We start from the raw sequence: 22,178 nt of genomic DNA on the forward strand, positions 1-22,178 counted from the left end.
CAAACTGTGCCTAGAGAGGAGACCATATTGCAAATTGAGCCATGCTATTGAAATTTAAAAAATGAAATAAACTAAAATATAAATGTATGTTTATAATTATTAAGTGTGATACCTAAAAGTTTTAGAATACCAATTAGTAAGATTTTATCTATATTTTTTTTATTTCCATGCTGTTATTAATTATTAGTGATTTTGAATGCATTTTTTCTATATTAAAACTTCTAATGGTTTAGAGCAAGTTTAATACTATACTTATAAAGACTAAAGGGAGCATAATGACAACAATTTTTCGTTCAAAATGATTACGAAAAATTGTATATTATTTTTATTCCTCAAATCTACCAACTCACTAAATGGACGAGATCTGGCGTATCGACCCTACTTACCTCATCATTATTCCTAATTAATGTCATTGATGTCAATAGACTATAAAAAATATCCGGAACTTAAAGTTGACCTAAAAGTTTATTATTAGATTTTTTACTTATATTCGGTTGTCAAACGAAATCTTAGTCTGTTATGAAAAAACATTAGTAGATAGTACCTACCTATTGACTAAACTTATCCTTCTACTTTCAACTTGCTATTTAAACGTTAATTTAGTTTTAAACTATTGAAAATAGTAATAAAAGTAATAATTAACGCTTAAATATATAAAAATATATTTTCAGGGGTTGCTAAGTAAAAAATATTTAAAGACACTCGAAATCCTGACAATGTTATATTTTAAAAACTGCTAATGACACATATAAAAATATGATTATACGAATGTAATAGCTGGATAACTCCAAATATCCAAACTCTTGACAGTGTGCATAACTAGACAACTGCACATATCATGGATATGTTTAGTACTCAGAGGGGATCATAACTTGATAACTGTTTTTGTCAAATTAAAAACGAAAATCCATAAATGTATAAGTCGAGATATTAACAAATACATGTTCTGACATACATTGATAAATCGAAATATAAATGTTTGTACGAATAATATTAATTGGATATATCGTTATGTCAAATATTTATTGCCTAAATTAGAGATATTTACTTATGAACAAGAGCTGTATTTCAAGTATTTTTGGGTATTTCGAGTTGAGTTTTTTATACCAGAAGGGTATAAGGTAGAGGAAACGTTTAAGCTAATAAAAAAAAAAAGTGCAGGTCGAGATGTCAAGTTATTCCCGCGCGGTACGGATTTATTACATTTATTTTACTGTAACAAATTGTGTTGATGGCATAGATAGCAAAAAATGGAACACGACCCTCCGCCTCTATTTACCAAAATATGTCAAATGACCTTGTCAGTTTGTAAACAATACCTTGACTTCATACAAATTTATCTAATTTCCTACTTGCTCGTTACACGTTTTTAATATTTCACCTTTATTTTCGTGTTGGGGAAATTCCGCGTGGGTGTAAAAATGAATATCGATTTTGAGACTATGGCGGTCTTGGAGGAGGAGTCGCAGACCGTGAGTACAAATTTTTTTCTTTGTTTTGCCAGATTTTGAGATTGGTGTCGTATCTGTTTACTTCTATAAATAGCTCGAGTGCCCGTGTGTTGATGACACTCGTGTGAAGTGATTAGGTGATGTAATGGCATGTTATCAACACCAATAGTCCACATTCATGACTTGGTCTAAAATTCTGTGATAGCTGTGATACGAATTCCGCAGCCGAATTGATTAGTTCTAATCGAGGCCGTATTGCACAATAGCAGGAACGATTTCATCATGCTAGGCTGCAAAATATGTGATCAATATCATGTAACCTTTTCCCCTTTTTCTGGTTTATTGAAGGTCATTTAATTTTACTATGGGTTTTCATGAAGGATTTGTTTACAATATTAGATGAAAAAATTGATTAATGGGCTATTGAACAGATTAATGATAATATCTATTTCATAGTTATTGAAATGCAAGGAAATTCATGCATGTGATGCATTTTAAGAATTTTATAAAAATCAATTTGAGATAGGTACATTTGCTTAGCAAGTAGGTAAGCATTAATGCTAAATTAAAATTGGAATCTAATTGTAAATTAAACTAGAAATAAGGCAACTTATTAGGTATTTCATTGATCTAGATAGGTATAAGTTTCTGCATTAATATGTTACAAACTTGGTGAATATGATGTTTTTTATCTTTTGAATCAGACAAAAATATTATGAATAAGTAATATGAATTACATGATAGGATATTAAAAATAAACCTTGCCCACAATCTAATAAAATTCTAATCAATCATTTTGATGAATTTTTGTCTTATCATCAAATTATCAACAGTAGCACCCTCTAGTATTTTGACACAGACTTGCATGAAACAAAATAGAGAAATTGATTCATATCATATGAAACAGATGGCGCTATGTCTGTAAGATAAAACTTCATTTATGTTGTACACACATGTTTGCCAGCTGGCGCCACTGTCTTAGCCACTAGAAAGTGACAGGAAGTAGAGATGAGACGTATTTACTAGAACAGATCCACACACTAGGTATTTTACAGTACTAAGCGGCACCTTCAAAGTAATAGAGGTTATTATTGCGTAATCCGTAGTCGAGTCGAGTATTTCTCGCTAAGCTTATGTGCGAACGTAGATATTCACTCCGTCTCTGTCTGACCAAACAAATTTGAGCGCGACGAAGCAAACGCACACAAACGTAGTCAAACCATATTCATGTAAATTCATGTAAAAAAGAAAAAAAAAATGTAAATATTTTTATGAAATTGATATCTTTTTAATACGCCAACTTTTAAGTTGACAGTCCTAAGCCTGTTGAAGTATGAAGGGAGGAATTATTATTCAATTTCAAATTGCATTAATCATACTACGGTTGTATCTTTTCAAAGAAAATTGTATTTTAAAGTCATATTACGTGGATTAGTCCACACTAGTCGCGTCAAGTATGCTAAATTACTACATACTAGGTGGAATAGGTATTTGGATCGAGTATTAATAAATACTAGGAATAGGTGCACCTAGTATCAACCTAGTATAATCCATCTCTAACAGGAAGGACTTTACGCGCTAGTGGCGCCAACTGGTGAACGTCATTATTAAGGAAGCCTTCATTATTTTACATCATTAACATCATTTTATTTCACGACACTTCATTATTTTACACCAAAGTCCTTCATTATGTCAATTACTGTCGAATTCTTTATTTTAGCGCAAAATCATACTAGGTATTACTACAACAACAATGCGTTGTTAAATCCGCTATGGTTATTAACGGTGATGTGATTACCGTATCTTATCAGAGCACTTGTTAACCGGTACACCCGCACACTAAACTAAACTGTTACGTGACTAAACAAGTCACTTCAGCTTTAGTCTAGACCAGCGGTTCCCAAACTTATTTAGTCTACTGCCCACTTTGAGAATAAATAATTTTTTAGCGCCCCCCATTTTTGTAGTCAAGAGTCGAGCTCAGTCGGTGTCTAAGAGTCCTCCTAGTAGATGACGCCTCCCAAGCCTCTACACAACGTCCCGATTTTTTTTCTGGGTCTCTCACCGCCCCCCTTTAAGACTGCAGCGCCCACAAGGGGGCGTTATTGCCCACTTTGGGAAAGACTGGTCTAGACTCTAGACTGGGTTCAGCAGTTCATGGTATTTACTTTCCGCGCACTTGAAAACCGCCAGAGTACTTGTGCGGATAGAGACTATCCATCAGCTCTGCTGCTAAGCCTAGGCGCAGACCACCAACTTTTAGTTGACCGATAGTTGGGTCGGGCTGTTAATCAGTATGGAGATGTATGGAAGTGCGCACATTACACCGATTTGGTATCGGCCGATTTTTCCTACAAATTAGAATCGGCCAACTAAAAGTCGGTTGTCTGCGCCTAGGCTAAGGCATGATTTAAAGGCAAGCGGAAGGTCGTGGGTTCAATTCCCGCCTTAGGCAGTTCGATTTTTTCAAGTTGTTTATAATTTTCAAAATGATTTAACCTGTCTTCATTTAGTTAGTCATTCGTATATGGCTGATTCTTCGGAGTCTTCAAGTTGCTCCTTGGGGAGCAATTGTTGTGCTAACAACAGGCAAATAATTTTACAATGTCTGCAGTAGAAAGGCAGTCAGCGCGTTTTTCTTTTCGCAAGGAAAACTTCTAGTTCGAGTTTTTAAAGCTTCATTGGCAGCGAAGTTTATGTCGGAATATTAACCAAAGCTTTGCAAACGTGACTTGCTATTTCGGTCAATTTTCCTTATAACTTTGGAAAGTCGTCATTTATACGGGTTGCAGACCAAGAGCAGCTATAAGATTACTTAGTATAGTAGTTGCTTTGGTAACTTTGGAGACTGCTAACTACACAAACACTATGGGAAACTGTGTTAGCTAGCGAGCTAATTCAAACTAACTTAGCTTAGCTCGTGGTCTGAAAACCGCATTAGACTCTACATACTTAACTATATAAATCATAACTACATTCAATTTATAAATGCTCCATCCTTTTTGTGTTGACTTTACATTGTATCCAGAAATCCACAGAACATGTTTGTTTCAAAACCGTTTCGTTTAACCGCACGTTAAAATAACTACATACATAAGATGCCGCAGTATATGTTGTATGTAATATGTCTTATTCTTACAAATAACAACAATTCATTTGCCTTTCTACATTTGTAAGTGTAACTATCTATGTATAGTGTTACCATTCAATGTCTTGATACAATGAAAGGAAGTTCCATTACATTATGTACAGTCGACAGCACATCAAGCTATACATTTTCGTTGCAAACTCGCCCCTATCGCAACTACGTAAGATACCGCAGTGTTTACGTTGACGTGCTGTCGACCGTACGTACAACAAGCGAGTGTTTTTGCGTACCTGCACTACCTACCTTGTGCAAAGCGATTGTAGAGATTGTCGACTAAAGCCTTATGTGAGATCCAATCCAACATGAAAAATCATCAAATCTGGTTCAGCTGTTTAGACCGAAAGGCACATGCCCCAGGTTGGGAGAAAAACGGAATATGTAGAGTTCGTGTTATTTTGAAACAATTAATTTTTATTGATATCCGGTGACGCACTTTTCAAGATGGTTCCTACAGAACAGAATACCAGTTCATGATTTTACAACTACCTAAAAACAAAACCATACCTGTTAGTCTTACTTGCACCAGCCGGGGTTATCCTATGTCTATATCCTATGTCTATGGTTATCTTATGTCAAAGTTACGGGACTATTCCCACCTCTTGTTCCCACCGCTGCAACTTCTGTGCAGCCAGGATCTACAGCTTGACCGCCAATAAAAACCCAACCAGTGAAAGTCAAGTTTGTCCCGGGGGAAAGTTAAATTGTCATTGGACCCTCAACGAAATTAATCGGAAGAACATAGGAGTTCGAAGTTAAGGCACAGAATAATAATAAGTACTAAGGTTCGACTTCCCTCCAGTGCAAGTGGATGACAGGAGACAAAACGAAGGTTTAAGAAAAGATATGTATAATAATAACACCACAAACAGTAAACATTAATAAATGGCGACCTATCTTGTGAGCTATTAGCTACCTGTCAATAATATTTTTCACAAAATCGCTTGAAAGCACAGATATTTTTCCTTGTCGGGACATGATCGGTCTAATAAATTGCAGAAACAGACGTAGGTATATTGTATTGAATTATGCATTAGGTTTGTTACGTTCATGTTTCCAAAGTCAAGTCAGTTGCAAAATTGGGGATAAATTGCCATTTTGTCGTGCACCATCAAGTTTTGAGTTAAATTTTTAACCAGATAACCCACCCAGTGATAGTTACCCCAGCCAGAGTTATTTCAGTTTATCCTAGCGTTTCATTGAAGGTAGGCCAACATTTGTAATTTTGGTGTCTTTTTCAGGTCAAAAATGTATAAAATTAAATGTATAAGTTGTTTAATTGATGACTAATGGTCGTTTGATAAGAACACAATAACAACTGATAAAGTGTGGTGCTCTTACCTAATCGCAGATTGTTTACTTTGACCCTACACATTATCTTTATTATGTAGAATTGTATTGTTGATGTGTACATTCAATATTATGAATGTCATGTATTTTGTGCGAAGGTAAGATAATTTTTTGGGCATTCAGTGTAGAACGATTTTGATAGCATTCAAAACCTGAACCGCACAAATAATATAAATCCGTATAATTATGTTTATTGCCGAATCCATTTTCTTATGCAAATTGTAATGTTGTGCCTTGCCTAAATTACTTAATTTTCGTATTAACGAATGTGACAGATGGTGAATGAGGAGTGTCCTGCTGGGGAACTCCTTGACATGTTAAAACTACATGGAACTAATCTGCTTATAGTTTGGGACCGATTACAGATAAGCGCAAAAAATCGTATTGGAAAATATGCTATCAAGGAGAGAAAACATATTCTAAACTAGCTTTCCGCCCGCGACTTCGCCCGCGTGGAATTTTGTTTGTCACAGAAAAACTTTACGCGCGCGTCCCTGTTTCAAAAACCGGGATAAAAACTATCTTATGTCCTTTCGCGGGACTCAAACTATCTCTATTCCAAATTTCATCAAAATCGGTTCAGTGGTTTAGGCGTGAAAGAAAGACAGACAGACAGTTATTTTCGCATTTATAATATTAGTATAGACACGTCTTTCATTCCAACTAGGTACACAATTTAAAGGCAGTTAATTCCAAATCATAGAAAGACAACATAATATAGGTACTTATAAATATTATCGAACTTTACCTTTGTGGTAATGAAACGTCTAGAAAATGTGCTATGTGCGCATATTGTAACTCCAAGGTTTAGAGAAGCGTCGTAAGAATCGACTCCTGCCTGTGCAATTGAGTATTTTAACGATCGACGATTATTGGGACGTGCTGATGACACGTATTTTTAATTTACGTCGTAATTTCTCTGAAAAATGAGCAAGATATAGGTAAACAAGTTATGTGGTAAATTGCAGAATATTTAATTTAGGTTTTTCTAAGTTTCTGAATAAGATTAAGGTAGAAAAGGGAGCCTAAAGCTCTACATTATGTATACCGGTAAGTTGTAGAGTTCAACAAAATAATTACAGAAATAAGAATACATCAGCCATCATTTCCTTATGAACTAAATTCAAGTTTTTCATCTTTTCTCTTTAAAAACTCATTCCATTTTTTGCAAATAGGCTTTTAGAAAGCACTTTTTCACATCCCAGTATTAACCCTACCACTGCTTCGTGTGAATAAATGGGCCAATCCTGAGAAAAAGCAGCGCAAGAAACTCGATCACTGTTGTCTTTATTCATATTATCAATATAAAGTTGAGTGATGCATTAGTATTGAACTGAAGAATGGGATAGAACTTTGAAACTGTTTTCAAATCAATATCCTTGGACATTTTACTCTACTCTTCTAGTCCCAATCTAAGTTCTAATGTGTGTTTCGTCTAATGTTCATTATTCAGTCAGTTAATTCATGTTAGTGTTTGAAAATTATTTTTATCTTCGTTGTTGAGTCGTATGAATAAGGCAGAACCCGCCTTCCGGTCTGATTCTAAAACCGCCTACCGGTACAATTGCGACGCACACTCGTAAGTGCGTCTTAAAATGCACTCTGTTGCCGAGTGCAGTCATACGATAAGGTCACTTTGCTCAAGGTGGGGAGAGGCAACAGGCTAGCGTGTCTTGGGCTCAAAGTGTTCGGAGTAGCTGCATTGTGCGAACCCTCGCAACACCGTGGACAATTCGAAGTTGTTTTTAAAAAAAGAGTGAACGCGCGGTCGTTCCCTCCGCGCTTCAGCTGCGCACGCAGTGTGTGACAGGCCAGCCGGTGGGACGGACACGGCGCCACGATAATCCCAACAAAACGTGAGTTTATACACAACTCTTATCAGATTCTTGTGTTAAAACCCGTTAAGTAAACATCAACAGTGAGACCGGCAGATTTTCGGAGAGTTCTCATAGCGGTAGCGGCTTGCAACTCGATTTATTTTAGGTTATGCATTGACAGTTACTGAGTTACTACGTCGTACGAAATGAGAGTCGCTCGACGCGAGCGAACGACGCAGTTTGACGGTATCGCCGGCTGATGTTTCTAAGCGAGAAACTGCGTATTTATTACCATTACGGCACATAACACTGTTGCAGTTGTGTATTTATGCTAATCTCTAAAGAACTGATAGGTGTAACATCTCCCAATGTAGTTAGGTCAGGGTGTGTTTGTGCAGTTGCATACATATACATGTTTTTAATGGCTGCTGCACGTCTGCGTATTGCACATTCTCAGGTATTGATTTATTACAGGAGACCTAGTGTATTGATTTGTCCAGGGCTCTCATTACGGGTCGAGGCTCGGTCGCGGACAGTTTAGCTCTCTAAAGTTTTAAAGTTTTTTGAAGAAAAGGTGATGATCCGCAAGCAGCGGCCGGTGAAACTCAACTCTAAGGTCTGTAGCATTCATTATAATCATAAAGACATTAAATTTCATGCAAATTTTCCACTTATCGAATACAAAAGACTCCATTGCTAAAATTTGTCCATTAGTTTAAAGTAGAGGTCTGAAATGCGAGATCCTGAAGTACATTCTAAGTGTCTCTACATTTTGTTTTCATAGTTTCAAGTATTTTTCCTACACCTTTTATATTCAATTCTTGAAATTTCTTAGCTATATTGATTGATTACCTAAGATTACCTCAAGTGATCCGTACTTAGCCGATTTTCCAAAACAATTCTCTTGAAGCAACAAGTCGGTGCGTGGTAATTTGCATAAAAGTCTTCTTATACAAGACCTTGTACACGTTTATCTGGTTATTGTAGCCCTAATAGCTGTATTAAGATCACCATAAAACCTTAAAAGTAACGAACAACGCAATAACGTTTATCTATAGGTAAACATGTAAGCTGTATACTGTGTTCGATGTGGCAATTCAGCCTTTGTCAATACAAAATACTAAAGACTTGTCTTTATACATTCGTATATGCCGCGAAGAGAATGGTATTCTTTGTTTAAACTCTCACTATAAAATTTTATTTATAGTCTACTTTTTGGGTTCAAACTTATGCATTTTGATATCTTGGTCGAAAAGTTACGCTAATGTATTTGTTATGATGTCTTAACTTTAAAATTTAGTCATATGTATTTTAACTGCGTTTTAATATTGGGTGTGTCGCAAGGAGGGGCAATGGGGCCTGCCCCATTCCACCATCCCACCCCATGACGCATCTGCATCGTACCTGCGCGTTGCATCCAACCCCCACCCTTGTGAGAACCCCAAATGATTTATTGAGCTAGTCTAGATGAAACCTCCGACATATTGGCAGCCATTTTAATGTGTCTCCCGGGAGTATTGTGAAATATGGGACTTTAACATGCATATTAAGAAGAATTTTCGTGATTTCGCTCTGATTCAACTGTTTGTGAGCGGGCTGAAGTTTTTAAAACTATTTGATGGCGAAAAGAAACCGGCAACCGATGAGACAAAGGTAATGTTCCTAAGTCTTAACTAATACAATAATATTGTCTCTATTTCCTATGTTGAGAACAGTGTTTAGTTTCTTTATTTGTTTAAATGTTTCGAATCACAATTGGGTATAAAATTCAAATATTATTTGCACTTAAAGCGTTTGAATCTAAGTTAGGATACAGCAGGCAATCATTTCAGGCAGGCTATATGTAGTAACAAATTTGAAACCCAAAATTTTGATCGAAAAGACCCTTTGTTAAGCAGAACCTACCGCACGCCCCTTCTTATTAATGCACCGCAGGCCGCGACCTAGAAACTGCTGTTTTGTTGAGTGTTGATCATGACCCGCTGCGGGCGATGACGAATCGAATTGCTCTACCGCACCGGAGATAAGGGTTACATTTGGATAGAGTTTAAACCAAAGTTAAGTACAGACAACAGAATAACAGACTACATTTTCGCTGCAAAATAGCTCTTGTTAAAAGTCTTACTGTAATATTGGGATATTATTAATGACTTTTCTGTCCCATGAGTCTTATGTGACTCATATTTCATCAGTAATAAATAACAATGTTCCGTAAATAGTCTGAATAAAGTTTTTGTCTGCTTATTTTGCGATTTGACCCAAAAAGATCTGAACAATTTTAATATTGGTAGTTAAATTAACATAAAAATGGGGTAGGTACCTCATACCCACCTGCGCAATAAAGGTACCACCCACCCCCATTGCGCTGAGAACCCCGTATGATTTATTGATCTGATAGTCTAAATAAAGCCATTTGATATCGGGAGCCATTTTAGTGTAGCGCATCTCGGGGTAGTGATGTGACATGGACTTGGACATTATTTTGCATGTTACGTTATGAAGAATTTTCGTGAAATTATTTTGATAGAACTGCTTCTGAGTGGGTTGAAATTTCTCAAACTCTTGGATTGCAGAAAAGAACCGGCTATCAAGATAAAGGTAAATAAATGCGAAAGTAACTTCTTTATGTTTGTCACATTTTCTCGACTAAACTATTAAATCAGATTTAATAAATTTTGGTAAAAGCGTAAATTACACTGATGAAAAAAATAGTAGTCTACATTTTATCGCAAAAAATCTTGCTAGAGTGCAATAAATAACCCCATTTTTCATTTATATTTCTATGCTTAAAGTAGGTTAGTAGTTTTTAAGTGAAAGATTTTTTGAGGATGTCTAGCTATTATGCCCTGTGTTTTAATTGCTAATTTTGCGAATTTATACAATACACTATGTAAATTACCCACAAAATGGGAGAAAGAAGTTAATATTTTTATACCTGGTTATGGCAACACCTGCGCGCTGTGTTGCCACTCCCTACCCTTGCGCTGAGAACCCCGTATGATTTATTGATCTCATAGTCTAAATAAAATCAGAGGCATATCGGCCATTATAGTGTACCGCATCTCGGTGTATTCTTGTGACATATTCTGGTTTATCATGCAAATTAAGAAGTTGTGTCATAATAATTTGGTAGAAGTGCTTGTGAGTGGGTTGCAGTTTCTTAAATTCTTTCGTGGCGAAAAGAAACCGACAAGTATTAAGGCAAAGGTAAATACCTACATGCGAAAGTTATATTATTTTTGTACGTTTGTTGTGGGATCACTACTAAATTGTTTAACCAGTGTTAATTGATTGAGTTAGAGATAGATTAAATCTGAAAAAATAACAAATTATACATTTTGTCCTATGAAATCTTGACAGAGACCCTTACTCATTGTAGATATTCTTATGAAAATCATGAAAATCGTGTATTAACTTAAGACAAGAATTAACAGCTTTCAGTTATGTTAAAATTAAGTAGGTACCTACGCGTTTTGTGAAATTTTTGATTGCCAATTTTGCGAATTCATACAAAACAATTTATGCAAGTGATAAAATAACGAAACAAGTTACTTAAAGTGACATGCATTGTCTTTTTATAGTTCTAGAACTACAAACTAATAATATTATCGATAACATCGTTTGTCGGGAAGGCACCACCTTATTTCCTATATGCACCCCCACCCCTTAAAAAGCCGGAACCTGCGCATTGCACTCCCGCCCCCACCCCTTTATGAGAACCCCGGATGTATTGAACTGCATCGATATATTGGGCAATGGACACTGGGTAGCCATTTTGTCGTGCGTCACGCGTTTTGGAATAGTTGCTTTTTCTTCTTCTATAATAATGGCAATTCAAACCTCCGGGGTTTATTTGTGTGAAGTGGAAAATTGATTTATAATCTCACATAATAGAACGTACGCGTAGGTGTTTTGGTTTTTCTCAGCACTGGCCCATTTATTGTCTCGAAGCAGTGGTAGGGTTAATACTGGGACGTGTAAAAGTGATTTTTAAAAGTCTATTTGCAAAAGTAAATGAGTTTTTTAGTTTATTGTTTTTTGGATACTGTGAAAACTTTGGAATACTTACTTAGTTGTTGCTTTTGTTTATTTTATTATAAAATTTGGATAATATTGTTGTTAATATTATAATGTTGTTATTAATGTGTAATGTTGATAATTTAATTTGTTTGTAAATAAAATCTCAATATTTAGTCTTGTTTTATAAAGAGAACGGATGTAGTTTTATCCCAACTAATATTATAAATGCGAAAGTAACTCTGTCTGTCTGTCTGTCTGTTACGCTTTCCCGCTTAAACCTCGCAACCGATTTTGATGAAATTTGGCATAGAGATAGTTTGAGTCCCGGGAAAGAACATAGGATAGTTTTTATCCCGGTTTTTGAAACAGGGACGCGCGCGATAAAGTTTTTCTGTGACAGACAAAATTCCACGCGGGCGAAGCCGCGGGCGGAAAGCTAGTTTATAGATAAATATCGGGAAATAGAAATACAAAAACAAGTCGTTATTGATATTATAGTAATTAATTAAATTATAATAGCAATAATATTACAGTAATAAACAAAAGGAAAGGCTATCTGTAACTTTACTAAGTTCACAATGTTTCCGATATCGCAAGAAATAAAAGTGGCGACGCAAAAGGTTATTTTTTTGTATCGATAGCACGTCAAGCTTTACTGCAGCATCTTATTCAGTTTTAATAGGTGTTATTTTGCAGCAAAAATGTGTATAGTTGTTGCAATTTACGAGGGCTAGTGAGCTTTACATGTGTGGTGGCTCGCTACTGTTAGTTTTTCAAAAGTTTTGATAGACATTATACTATCGTTATGTGCATGTACACGTACACACACACAAGTAAATTTCACTCACCTTCGTGAGTTGCAAGAGCTAGTCTGTTGTACCTACTCAATTATGCCAATGGCGTCATTTGATGCATTACAGACGGTATTCAGACAGACAGTCCTTTTTTACTCGAATAAAAAATGTCTTTACATATTGTGCGCAGTTTGCGTTGTCCTGGAATGACCTTATTTCATTGCGCAGTTGTTTAGTACTTATCGTAGTTGTATCACCTTTATTAGTACTAGCCTTTGTCCGCGGCTTCGCCCGCGTGATATTTTGTCTGTCACAGAAAAACTTTATCGCTCGCTTCCCTGTTTCAAAAACCGGGATAAAAACTATCCTATGTCCTTTCCCGGGACTCAAAATATCTATAAATTACTATCTATGCCAAATTTCATCAAAATCGGTTTAGTGGTTTAGGCGTGAAAGCAAGACAGACAGACAGACAGAGTTACTTTCGCATTTATAATATTAGTATAGAAGTATAGATTAATGAAGGTTTTTTTAGCTCCCGATAGTAAATGCGACTTAGGACAATAATGCCAGTAATCACAAACATTACTATTAGGGCTTATATTACAGTGCATGTTCACGCACAGGGTGACACACGAATCAATCACAGAGCTCTATTCAACGCTGTGCGTTCGATTTTCTGCTTCACTTAAGCAAGCATCGTTAGTGAATACGGGCGTAACTTGCGGCTCCATTTCATTGGGCTCCGGTGGACACCGTCGGGCTCTAGCGTATTGTCGGTCCCAGAAGAGTCCCACATAACCCACTGGTCGTCCCCATCGGCCAACAAGTATGCGCAAAGCATTTCCCGACTTAAAAACGGAGGAACCAGAGATTCTTTTAAAAAAATCGGACAATTATTGCAATAGTTCAAATTACAGGTTACTCCTACAAATAAATGTAGTACTTTTCCCAATGTAAATACATCAGTTAGGACAAGTTGTGTTACTGTCTTTCTACTGCACTGTGGCCCGCCCACTCTTTACATTGCCTTTCGAGCGACTCATTAATTGCGTGTTTCGTTTTACCTGGCTTTCGTATTGTTATGGCGTAGTTTGGATAATTGCCCGCGGTGTACAGTCAGCGTCAAATATTTCGTGACGACCAAAGTAGTTAATTAGTTCGCAACACGTCTTTGTTACTATTGGAATAAGGTTGTGTTGTGTTGTCAACTTTTTTGACGCTTTGACGCTGCTATACGGGTTCTAACTCCACCGCGCCGCTGGACTGTTAAATTGTGGTGAACCCACTCGTCGTAACACAAGCAAATTTAGCTTGCCACGAGGGGTTAACGGGACTATTGTGTATTTGTATTTACAAATTACCTATATTTAGTAAGTAGAGTACTTATATTATCATGTACCTAACTCATTCATAAATGTCGCGTTAAGACCCGTGTCTTTCTATTTTAGTTGAAATGGAACGCGAAAGTTTAAAATCTTCTGATACAAGACTAGATTGTTAACTTTACACTGCATATTATTATTCTGTGACTTTACTGACAACGATGACCGAGTTTCTTCCGCTACTTCTTTTTAGCACCAGCCCTATATTTTGTCCCGCATCATATGAATCACATGAGGTATCAGAGTCGGATAAATAACAGTAAAAGAAAATTAACCTGTTATTTTTGTGACTGACGAAATGCCTTTAAAATAACTTACAATCGTTACTTGTTTGTACATTTTGAGGACAAACAGATTATCTTGTTTGCTTAAGTCGAACTTATAAATTGGTTTTGTAATTTTGTGTACAGATCACTTGTTTTTGAAGATCAACAGAAAAAAATAAGGTAAAAAAAATCGGGAAATTCACGGTTCTCAATAAGTATGTACTTTCAGTCCTTATTTGCGTGTGCGCCGGTTGACTTGTAAATAAATAAATAAATATCCTTGGACATTTTACACTGCGCTTCTAGTCCCAAACTAAGCAAAGCTTGTACTATGGGCACTAGACAACGGATATAAACATACTTAAATACTTTTTTTTTTGTAAATGTAGCTTGATAATAAAGCCTAATTTTGAATTAAAAGTATCATAAAACAACTTTACAACACTTCATTTAAAGCATATTTTGCTTTTACCGTTTTCACCAGCATCAGTAAAAATTATGCAAAGCCTTTATGAATGACATCATGAGCGGGGTAGGACCTCATCAATAATAATGCTCGAAGTTTTCCTTTACAATTTTATTAATGGACTCTACCACTTTGTCTTAGGATCGTTTTTGTCTCAGCATGCAGATGCATTTGGAAGCAAACTGCAATGCATTATGCGCTCTACCTCTTTGAATCAGGGTCGTTTTTGTCTCAGCATGCAGATGCACTTGGAAGCGAGTTGGTAATAGTATGCGATCCCAACGAGGTTGCAGTGTGAATGAACTTCGGCCCGTTGACGTATTTATCTCGCCTGAGCTGAGGCGGCGCTAAATCACGAGGTGTTTTACCAGTAACGTTTTTCGTTGTTATGGTCTACGTAAGGACGTGATAAATGTAAATAAATCACATGAATTTTCTTGGTAAAGTCTTGATAAATTCATGTATGCTTTTTAAAGCGGATTATTTTCAATCTTCTTGGTAATACCTAGCCGCGGTCCTTTTGACTTCTGCCTATTATAGACGTGAAACTTTGTGAAGATAGATAGATGATCGGCGCAAAAAACTGAACAGATCTACTTATATCAGATAGAATAGCACATCCAGAATAACGTCTCTGTCGCTAAAATATAATTTGAAGGAACGTACGAGTAAAAAAGGCTAATTTGAGTAAGGTGTAGTTTGTGTTAGGTCTTGTAGAGCTAGCCAGGGCGTGTAGAGTTAAAATAGCTTGAACTCTACCATGAGATCTGCCAGCCTATGATGATGCGACTAATAAATGTATGGACTATGGGGTTATCATTCTAAGCTTTTAAGCCTTGATCACACGTACCGAGCAAACGGGCGAGTGCTCGCGGCCGAGTACTCAGTGTGTACTCGAGTGCTCGGCCGAGCGCTCGAGTATGTGACTCGCTCACCCAACTGTCTCGACACTCTCGACCGAGTAAACATTTTACTGTCTCGCTCGTTTACTCGGTACGTGTGATCAAGGCTTTAAGCTTTTGACAGTGCGCGTCATATGGTCTAGTCTTGGAATTTTTCATAAAAAAAAATTATTAATGGAACATGTTTTTGATCTTTTCTCATGTGCACATTTCTGAAGGTAGTCCTCTTTCCCAGGAGTCCCTCGGCGGCGGGGTGTTCGGGTCTGTGGGGACGTCGGGGGAGGGTGGGGAGCGGCGCGAGGGGGGCAAGCGCGGGCGCAGGCCCGGCAGGAAGGCCCAGCTGGACAAGCAAGATATGAAGGCGAAGCTGGGTACGTAATTCTTGATCTCTTTCATTTACATTTATTTCTATAGTCTGGACTGCGAGCACGTAGAATTTTGTCCAATGACCCCAAGCTACCCATCCTTATCGCTCGCGCATAATTATGTTGCTGTCGCGCTCGCACACTCACTGCGGGCGCCCGTCGCACAGTCGCGACAGCAATATAATTACGCGCGAGCGCACAGTTAGCTGGATCGGGTTGTATATGATGATCCTGGATCATGGCTTAATATTCCCGCACTTATTGATCGTGTTGGGGGAGGGTGGGGAAAGGCGCGAGGGGGGCAAACACGGGCGCAGACCCAGCTGGACAAGCAAAATATGAAGGCGAAGCTGGGTACGTAGTTCATCATCATCATCATCATTTCAGCCACAGGACGTCCACTGCTGAACATAGGCCTCCCCCAATGATTTCTAGATTGACCGGTTAGTAGCGGCCTTCATCCAGCTCCATCCCTTTTTTTATGCAAGACCAATCGGGTATTTGACTGCAATCGCACTTTGTGTTAAGTGAGATGCAGTCTAGAATAGTTGGCATGATGAATAGCGGTGTAACACTTCAGGATTTTAATGACTTGCTTGCCCTACTAACTTAGGAGCGGGCATGGTTAAACCATTTTGCCCAGATATGCTTTAGATTAGACATAGCTGTTAGACTAGGCGCAGACCACCGATTTTTTGTTGGCCGATAGTTGGATTAGGCTGTTGATCAGTATGATCAGTATGGTTATGTATGAAAGTGCGCACATTACAACGATTTGGTATCGGCCGATTCTTCATTTAAATAAAAATCGGGCAACTTAGAGTAGGCGCACACCGTTGATTTTTAGTTGACCGATAGTTGTGCCCGATTTCAAATTGTATGAAGAATCGGCCATATCGAATCGGCGTAGTGTGCACACTCCCATACATGCCCATACTGATCAACTGCCCGACTAAACTATCGGCCGACGAAAAATCAACGGTTTGCGCCTACTCTTAAAGTCGGTGGTCTTCGCCTTGACTTAAGGTGAAAGATCGATTGTCAAACTTACTCGATCATTCCAGAACGCAGCCGTCAGTCGGCGCGTGAGTGCCGCGCCCGTAAGAAGCTCCGCTACCAGTACCTCGAGGAGCTGGTGGCTGACCGCGAGCGCGCCGTGCTGACTCTCAGGAAGGAGCTTGATAAGGTAGCGGATTCGGTTCTCTTGTAGGACACACTGTAACATCATCATCATCATTTCAGGACGTCCCCTGCTGAACATAGGTTGGTAGCGGCCTGCATCCAGCGCCTTCCTGCTACCTTTATCAGGTCGTCGGTAACACAGAGCAACATCACTTTTATATTATGTTTCTTAGGCCCGATTCGACCAAACTTTTATCCGAGAATAACTCCTGGTATAACTGGCACATTGACAGTTTCAGTATGGGAAATATGTCAAAACAGACTATTAATTCTGAGATCAATATTTACTCTTGTTTGGTCGAATACACCCTTAATCAGCTGTCGTTTGTTAACCTGTGCCTGTCACAAATTGCAACAAAAGTAAGTTTTCTTCATTATCTCATTCCAGTTTTACAAATGGAACCTGGAGTTAGACCAGGGCCGCATCCCAGAGGGCATGGACGCCATGCTGCAAGAGATGGGAGTGATCAAGCAGGAGGAGGTCAAGCCTTTCTAATTACCCCTCACCCCTCTCCCCCATCCTCCCCTGCAGTACAACCCTTGACCACACTCTTCTACCCTCAAAAAATTATATACCTTTTGTATGTCCAGTCAAAATATCATCCTAACAATTATTTTTTCTAAAAATTCTACTATTGAATTGTTATTTTTATAACTATTATCACTTCTTGATATTGTACGCGTATACATAACTTTAATATAAAATACACACGTAAGTAGTAACTTTTCTCTATTGGTGTTTAAATTACTCGGATATTATCGATGTTAATGTTAAAAGGTATAATCGTAATATTAAGTAATCGTAACTTTTTTTAGGCTAAGTTTAGATAGGCATTTTAATGTGTAAATATTGCCTAACATTGAAGTAACAAGTACCAGAAATTGAATATGTATGAGATAATAATATATTTAACATATAATTGGGTATTTGCTACCACTCCCAAATAATTCTAAAGCACAAATTTTTTTAATTAAAAAGGCACTTAATGCTTTTCTTAAAAACTTAATTAATTTTAAATTACCTGTAAATTAAGATTTTTGGTTGCATTGTAATTGGAAAAAGTAGTTTAATTGAGTTGACAAAATAGGTAGTGACGTCACTGGCTAGTATTGCCATACAAAATCTATGGGATTCTCGGCCTTTTGGCTAAGATCAAAGTGTAGTGGAGTCTGGTTTTGACAGTTTTAAAAAGTACGTCAATTGATTGGTAGTGGCAAATACCCAAATGTGTAATTTCTATAAAAGTTAAAGTATTCCTAACGGAATTGAGTTTACATTAAAATAACATCTAAAATATTTTTCTATTGCGTGCGATTCTAAACTTTTATGTTGTTTATAATTTTTAATTCATATTTTTTGATAAATAACTAGCCGTTTTTGGCAAAGCTTGTTGATATAATATTTTTTTACGCATCTTTGTATAATATTTGCAAACAATTCACTAAAAATCCACTATCATATAAGAAATACTTCGCAGCGTACTCCAATTTAATGTATTAAATAAAAACTAAATATAAAAGAAGAATTCGGAATTAGTGTCCGACCGAATGTTCGGTTTCGGTTTCGTTTTCGGTTGAGTTTCGGTAAAAACACGAGTTTCGGTTTAGTTTCGTTTTCGGCGGCAAACTTGCCGAAACTACGACCGAAACCGAATGTGCATTCGGGAGTTTCCGCACTGTTATCGGTCATGTTCGGCGCGTTGAATGAGTGAATGAATCCGATCAGAGCCAATGTCGTGATTCGCTCGCTTGTTTGTTTGCTGTTAGTTTTGTTTTGTTGTGGTGGCGAGTTTTCGAGTGATTTATTTTGAATTTATTTGGTAAGTTTTATCTCGTTTTATGACGTTATAACATAAGAGCGGGTGTAAACATAAAAAAAAAAATTCAACATGACTGATAAAAGTATAATCAAGTTTAATCTAACCTGTAATTTTTTTTTGGTTCGTAAATGCTATACGTAAACAAACATTAGTTAAGTACCAGTTAGTAATGACTGTAGTGCATTTCATGGTGATAATATTATGGATTCAGAGTTTCAAAGTTCATTTTAGTATTTATCACCAAGATATCAAGTGGCAAGTACAGTAGATACTAACTTACGTACTACCAATTTTGTTTTGTTAAGGTAAAAGACCCGACCATGGGACGGGTTATGTAGATTTTGTAGATGTCCTGAATATTGCGAGTAATTAAAAAAAATCTAGACTATATAATTTGATACCTTTTAGAGTAAAAAGGCACTTTTTAAGTTCAATTTTAATGCAATTTAAAGAGAAAACCATAAAGACTGACTGATTATAATAACGTTTTCTTTATTTTTTGCTCAAAATATGAGCCTTGTAAGGAAGTTTCGGTTTCGGTTTCGGTTTCGGCCGAAATAGACACCGTTGCCGAAATTCGTTTTCGGTTTCGGTTTCGGTCGTAAAAGTAGTTTCGGTCGGACACTATTCGGAATGATACTTTCAAATTAGTTTTCTTAACTTTTTGTTCAATAATAATTATTAATAATAACACTACAGCACTATTTATTATAATGAGTATTTATAAATTAGGCTAACACTTAGTATAATTAGTTATATCTTTTAAAGCTAAACTTAAATTAACTTTTTATTATATCGAAGTCATCCAAGATGGACTCGTCAACGGAGTGATAAAAATTAGCTTCTTTTAATATAGATTCGCCTTAATGTTATTTAATTAATAAGCCTATATAACTATTGATCTGATTCTTAATATATCTACAAACCCAAGTAAATCCAAATAGGTATGTAATATTTTACAATAACATTTGAGCAGTCAATTATCTCAAAAAAATCTTTACACTTCATCGAAAAAAATAACTAAATAGATAAAAATAAATCAATCGATAGTTATTATGGCGGTATTGTGACGATTTCATCGTGATTTATTTATGTGAATTTATTCTTCAATTTATTCAGAAAACAAAATATAGTTTTTGTGAAGATTCACTTTAGCTTCTGGAATAAAATATGAGTTTATGCTTTATTGGTATGTAACTAGCGGCCGCCCGCGACTTCGTATGCGTGAACGCCTTTTCCCATTTTACCCCCTTTTTTAATTTTGCAAAATCCCGTCTTAATGAGCACCTACGTTCTAATCTTGGGATTCCTCCCCATGCAAAATTTGAGACTCCTAGCACTTGTAGTTTCTGAGATTTCGTGATGAGTGAGTCACTGACCTTTCCTTTTATTTATATAGATTTTTTTCCAAATAGGTAAGTCGCGAATAAATCGTCAGTTAAGTTTTTTCTTAATTTTTTATTATTATAACTTGAAATAAGTATATGTAATTATAATTGCGAAGACCTGGCAAGAGCGACCCACTAAGGTTACGAATTTAAAAAATTTAGATGTAGGTCTTAAGCCAACGTATCGGTGCGAAATAAGTACTTGTATATTTGAATATTTTCTGAAATAATACTGTTTCCGAATATACGTTCAGGCCCAAAAATAAAACATACTTTTAACTTACACAATTTCACTATGCGACTCAATAATGCTTAATTATATTTTCCTTTTTTAACTGAAAAATAGTTTGTTTGATCGAGGTATCGACCTAATTTGCAATAGAGAAAACTTACAATAATTGGTATTAAATACCTTAAATTAGTTTTTATTTTAGTTCTTATTTGTATGAGTTGCACTTCCTGCGTTCAATTATTAGTTTTAGTTCGGTTTTTAAAAAAATAATTTCATTTATTTTACGTGGCTAATAGTCGTTACAGTTAAACTGCTTTTTAGGTTTTAAGTTTTAGATATTTAAAATGATTTAAATAATGTAAAACATTATACTTCCAGATGTAAGTTTTTATCGTCATTGCATATTATTTTTGTCGGCAATCCGCCTTATTATACTAACGTTTTTAATTCATTTTTCAATCGTTAAGTTTTATTTGCAAAAGATTTGACATGTTGATATTTAATTTTCAAAAAATGTTTTATGGTTTTATATAATTTATTTATATTACGTCAAGCTTAACATAGGTCTCCTCTCGTATAATTTCGAATAGCTTTTATTTTGTGTTTGGTGTTTTAATAATTATAATATTTTCGCGTTGTATTTCTTAATGTTTATTTTGTCTTATGATATTATTGTGTGAAAAGATAATTTTGGTAGTTGCCATTAGGCGGTAGATTTGGACTGGATGGGGCGAATGGGGTAAATTGAACTGAAAAGTATCAATTTATACCCTGTAAGACTGTATAAGGTTATATTATATTTTAATAATGATTTTATTCACTTATGAAATATAATGTAACCTGATATTTCATAATACTAATTACAACCATAAGAAAATCCACCTCAATTTAGAATTTAATGCTAGTTACGTTTTAAGTATATTTTGTAAGGTACCGGAATTTCAATCGTTATTTGTATATTGTAAATTTTAATTGAATAAAGTTTTTTATTTTATTTCTTTTTATTTTATTTTATGTTTCTATTATTTCTATCATCAAAATAGTTTATTATTACGCAGGTATTTATATTTTTCGTGCCTTTCCTTTCTTTAAAAATATTAATTTATAAAGTCGAGTTCAGTATTTTTTAGTTTTGACTTTAAATATAATTCCTCCCCGTACACCACCATCCACGGTTGCGGGCTCAAATCCAGCTAGGAGCAAATATTAGTATTTATATACGTATTATTCATATTAAAGTATTTTTATCTGTTATTTTATTGCTTTAATTCAAGCCATACTTAGTTTGGGGAGAGGAATTGGTGTAATAGTTAATCGGAACTATTTAATAAAGATAAGTTTCTATTTATTTTTTAAATATTGGATCAAGTTAAAGACATAAAACTGTAAAACAAATTGCGATTGAAAATGCGGTTGTTAAGGAATTTGTAAATATAAAACAAAAAGTTACGATGCGTAAAGTTGCAAATTCAAGCGAACACTTTCTAGAACGAGGTCGGGGTTTGGATATGAAATACTGTAAATATAAATTTCAGTCAACCCTGGCTCCTAGATTTAAGTAGGTAACAATAAGGAGGCACCTAGTAGGTCACGTA

General features: G+C 36.0%; 1 protein-coding gene across 3 annotated transcripts; it reads left to right on the forward strand.

Moving 5' to 3' along the window:
• The first annotated feature begins 1,280 nt into the window (after positions 1 to 1,280).
• Positions 1,281 to 21,577, forward strand: LOC135081094 (REPTOR-binding partner). Of its 3 annotated transcripts, none has more exons than XM_063975824.1 (4): positions 1,281 to 1,472; positions 15,832 to 15,967; positions 17,026 to 17,147; positions 17,532 to 21,577. In XM_063975824.1, the coding sequence occupies exons 1-4, from the start codon at positions 1,422 to 1,424 to the stop codon at positions 17,637 to 17,639; spliced, it is 417 nt and encodes a 138-aa protein (XP_063831894.1). In that variant the 5' UTR covers positions 1,281 to 1,421; the 3' UTR covers positions 17,640 to 21,577. The 3 variants fall into 3 exon arrangements, with proteins under 3 accessions (XP_063831894.1, XP_063831893.1, XP_063831895.1); XM_063975823.1 differs by lacking the exon at positions 1,281 to 1,472 and adding an exon at positions 7,993 to 8,220; XM_063975825.1 differs by lacking the exons at positions 1,281 to 1,472; positions 15,832 to 15,967 and adding an exon at positions 16,283 to 16,315.
• Positions 21,578 to 22,178: the final 601 nt, after the last annotated feature.

This window comes from Ostrinia nubilalis, chromosome 19, assembly GCF_963855985.1.
Source record: "Ostrinia nubilalis chromosome 19, ilOstNubi1.1, whole genome shotgun sequence".
In the NCBI taxonomy this organism is placed as follows: domain Eukaryota; kingdom Metazoa; phylum Arthropoda; class Insecta; order Lepidoptera; family Crambidae; genus Ostrinia; species Ostrinia nubilalis.

Excerpts from the sequence above, each read along its gene's own strand:
- LOC135081094 (XM_063975823.1), top strand. The coding sequence starts at position 8,092 with ATGCTAATCTCTAAAGAACTGATAGGTGTAACATCTCCCAATGTAGTT. Across the intron at positions 15,968-17,025 it reads AGATATGAAGGCGAAGCTGG|AACGCAGCCGTCAGTCGGCG; the intron begins GTACGTAATTCT and ends CGATCATTCCAG. Across the intron at positions 17,148-17,531 it reads TCAGGAAGGAGCTTGATAAG|TTTTACAAATGGAACCTGGA; the intron begins GTAGCGGATTCG and ends ATCTCATTCCAG.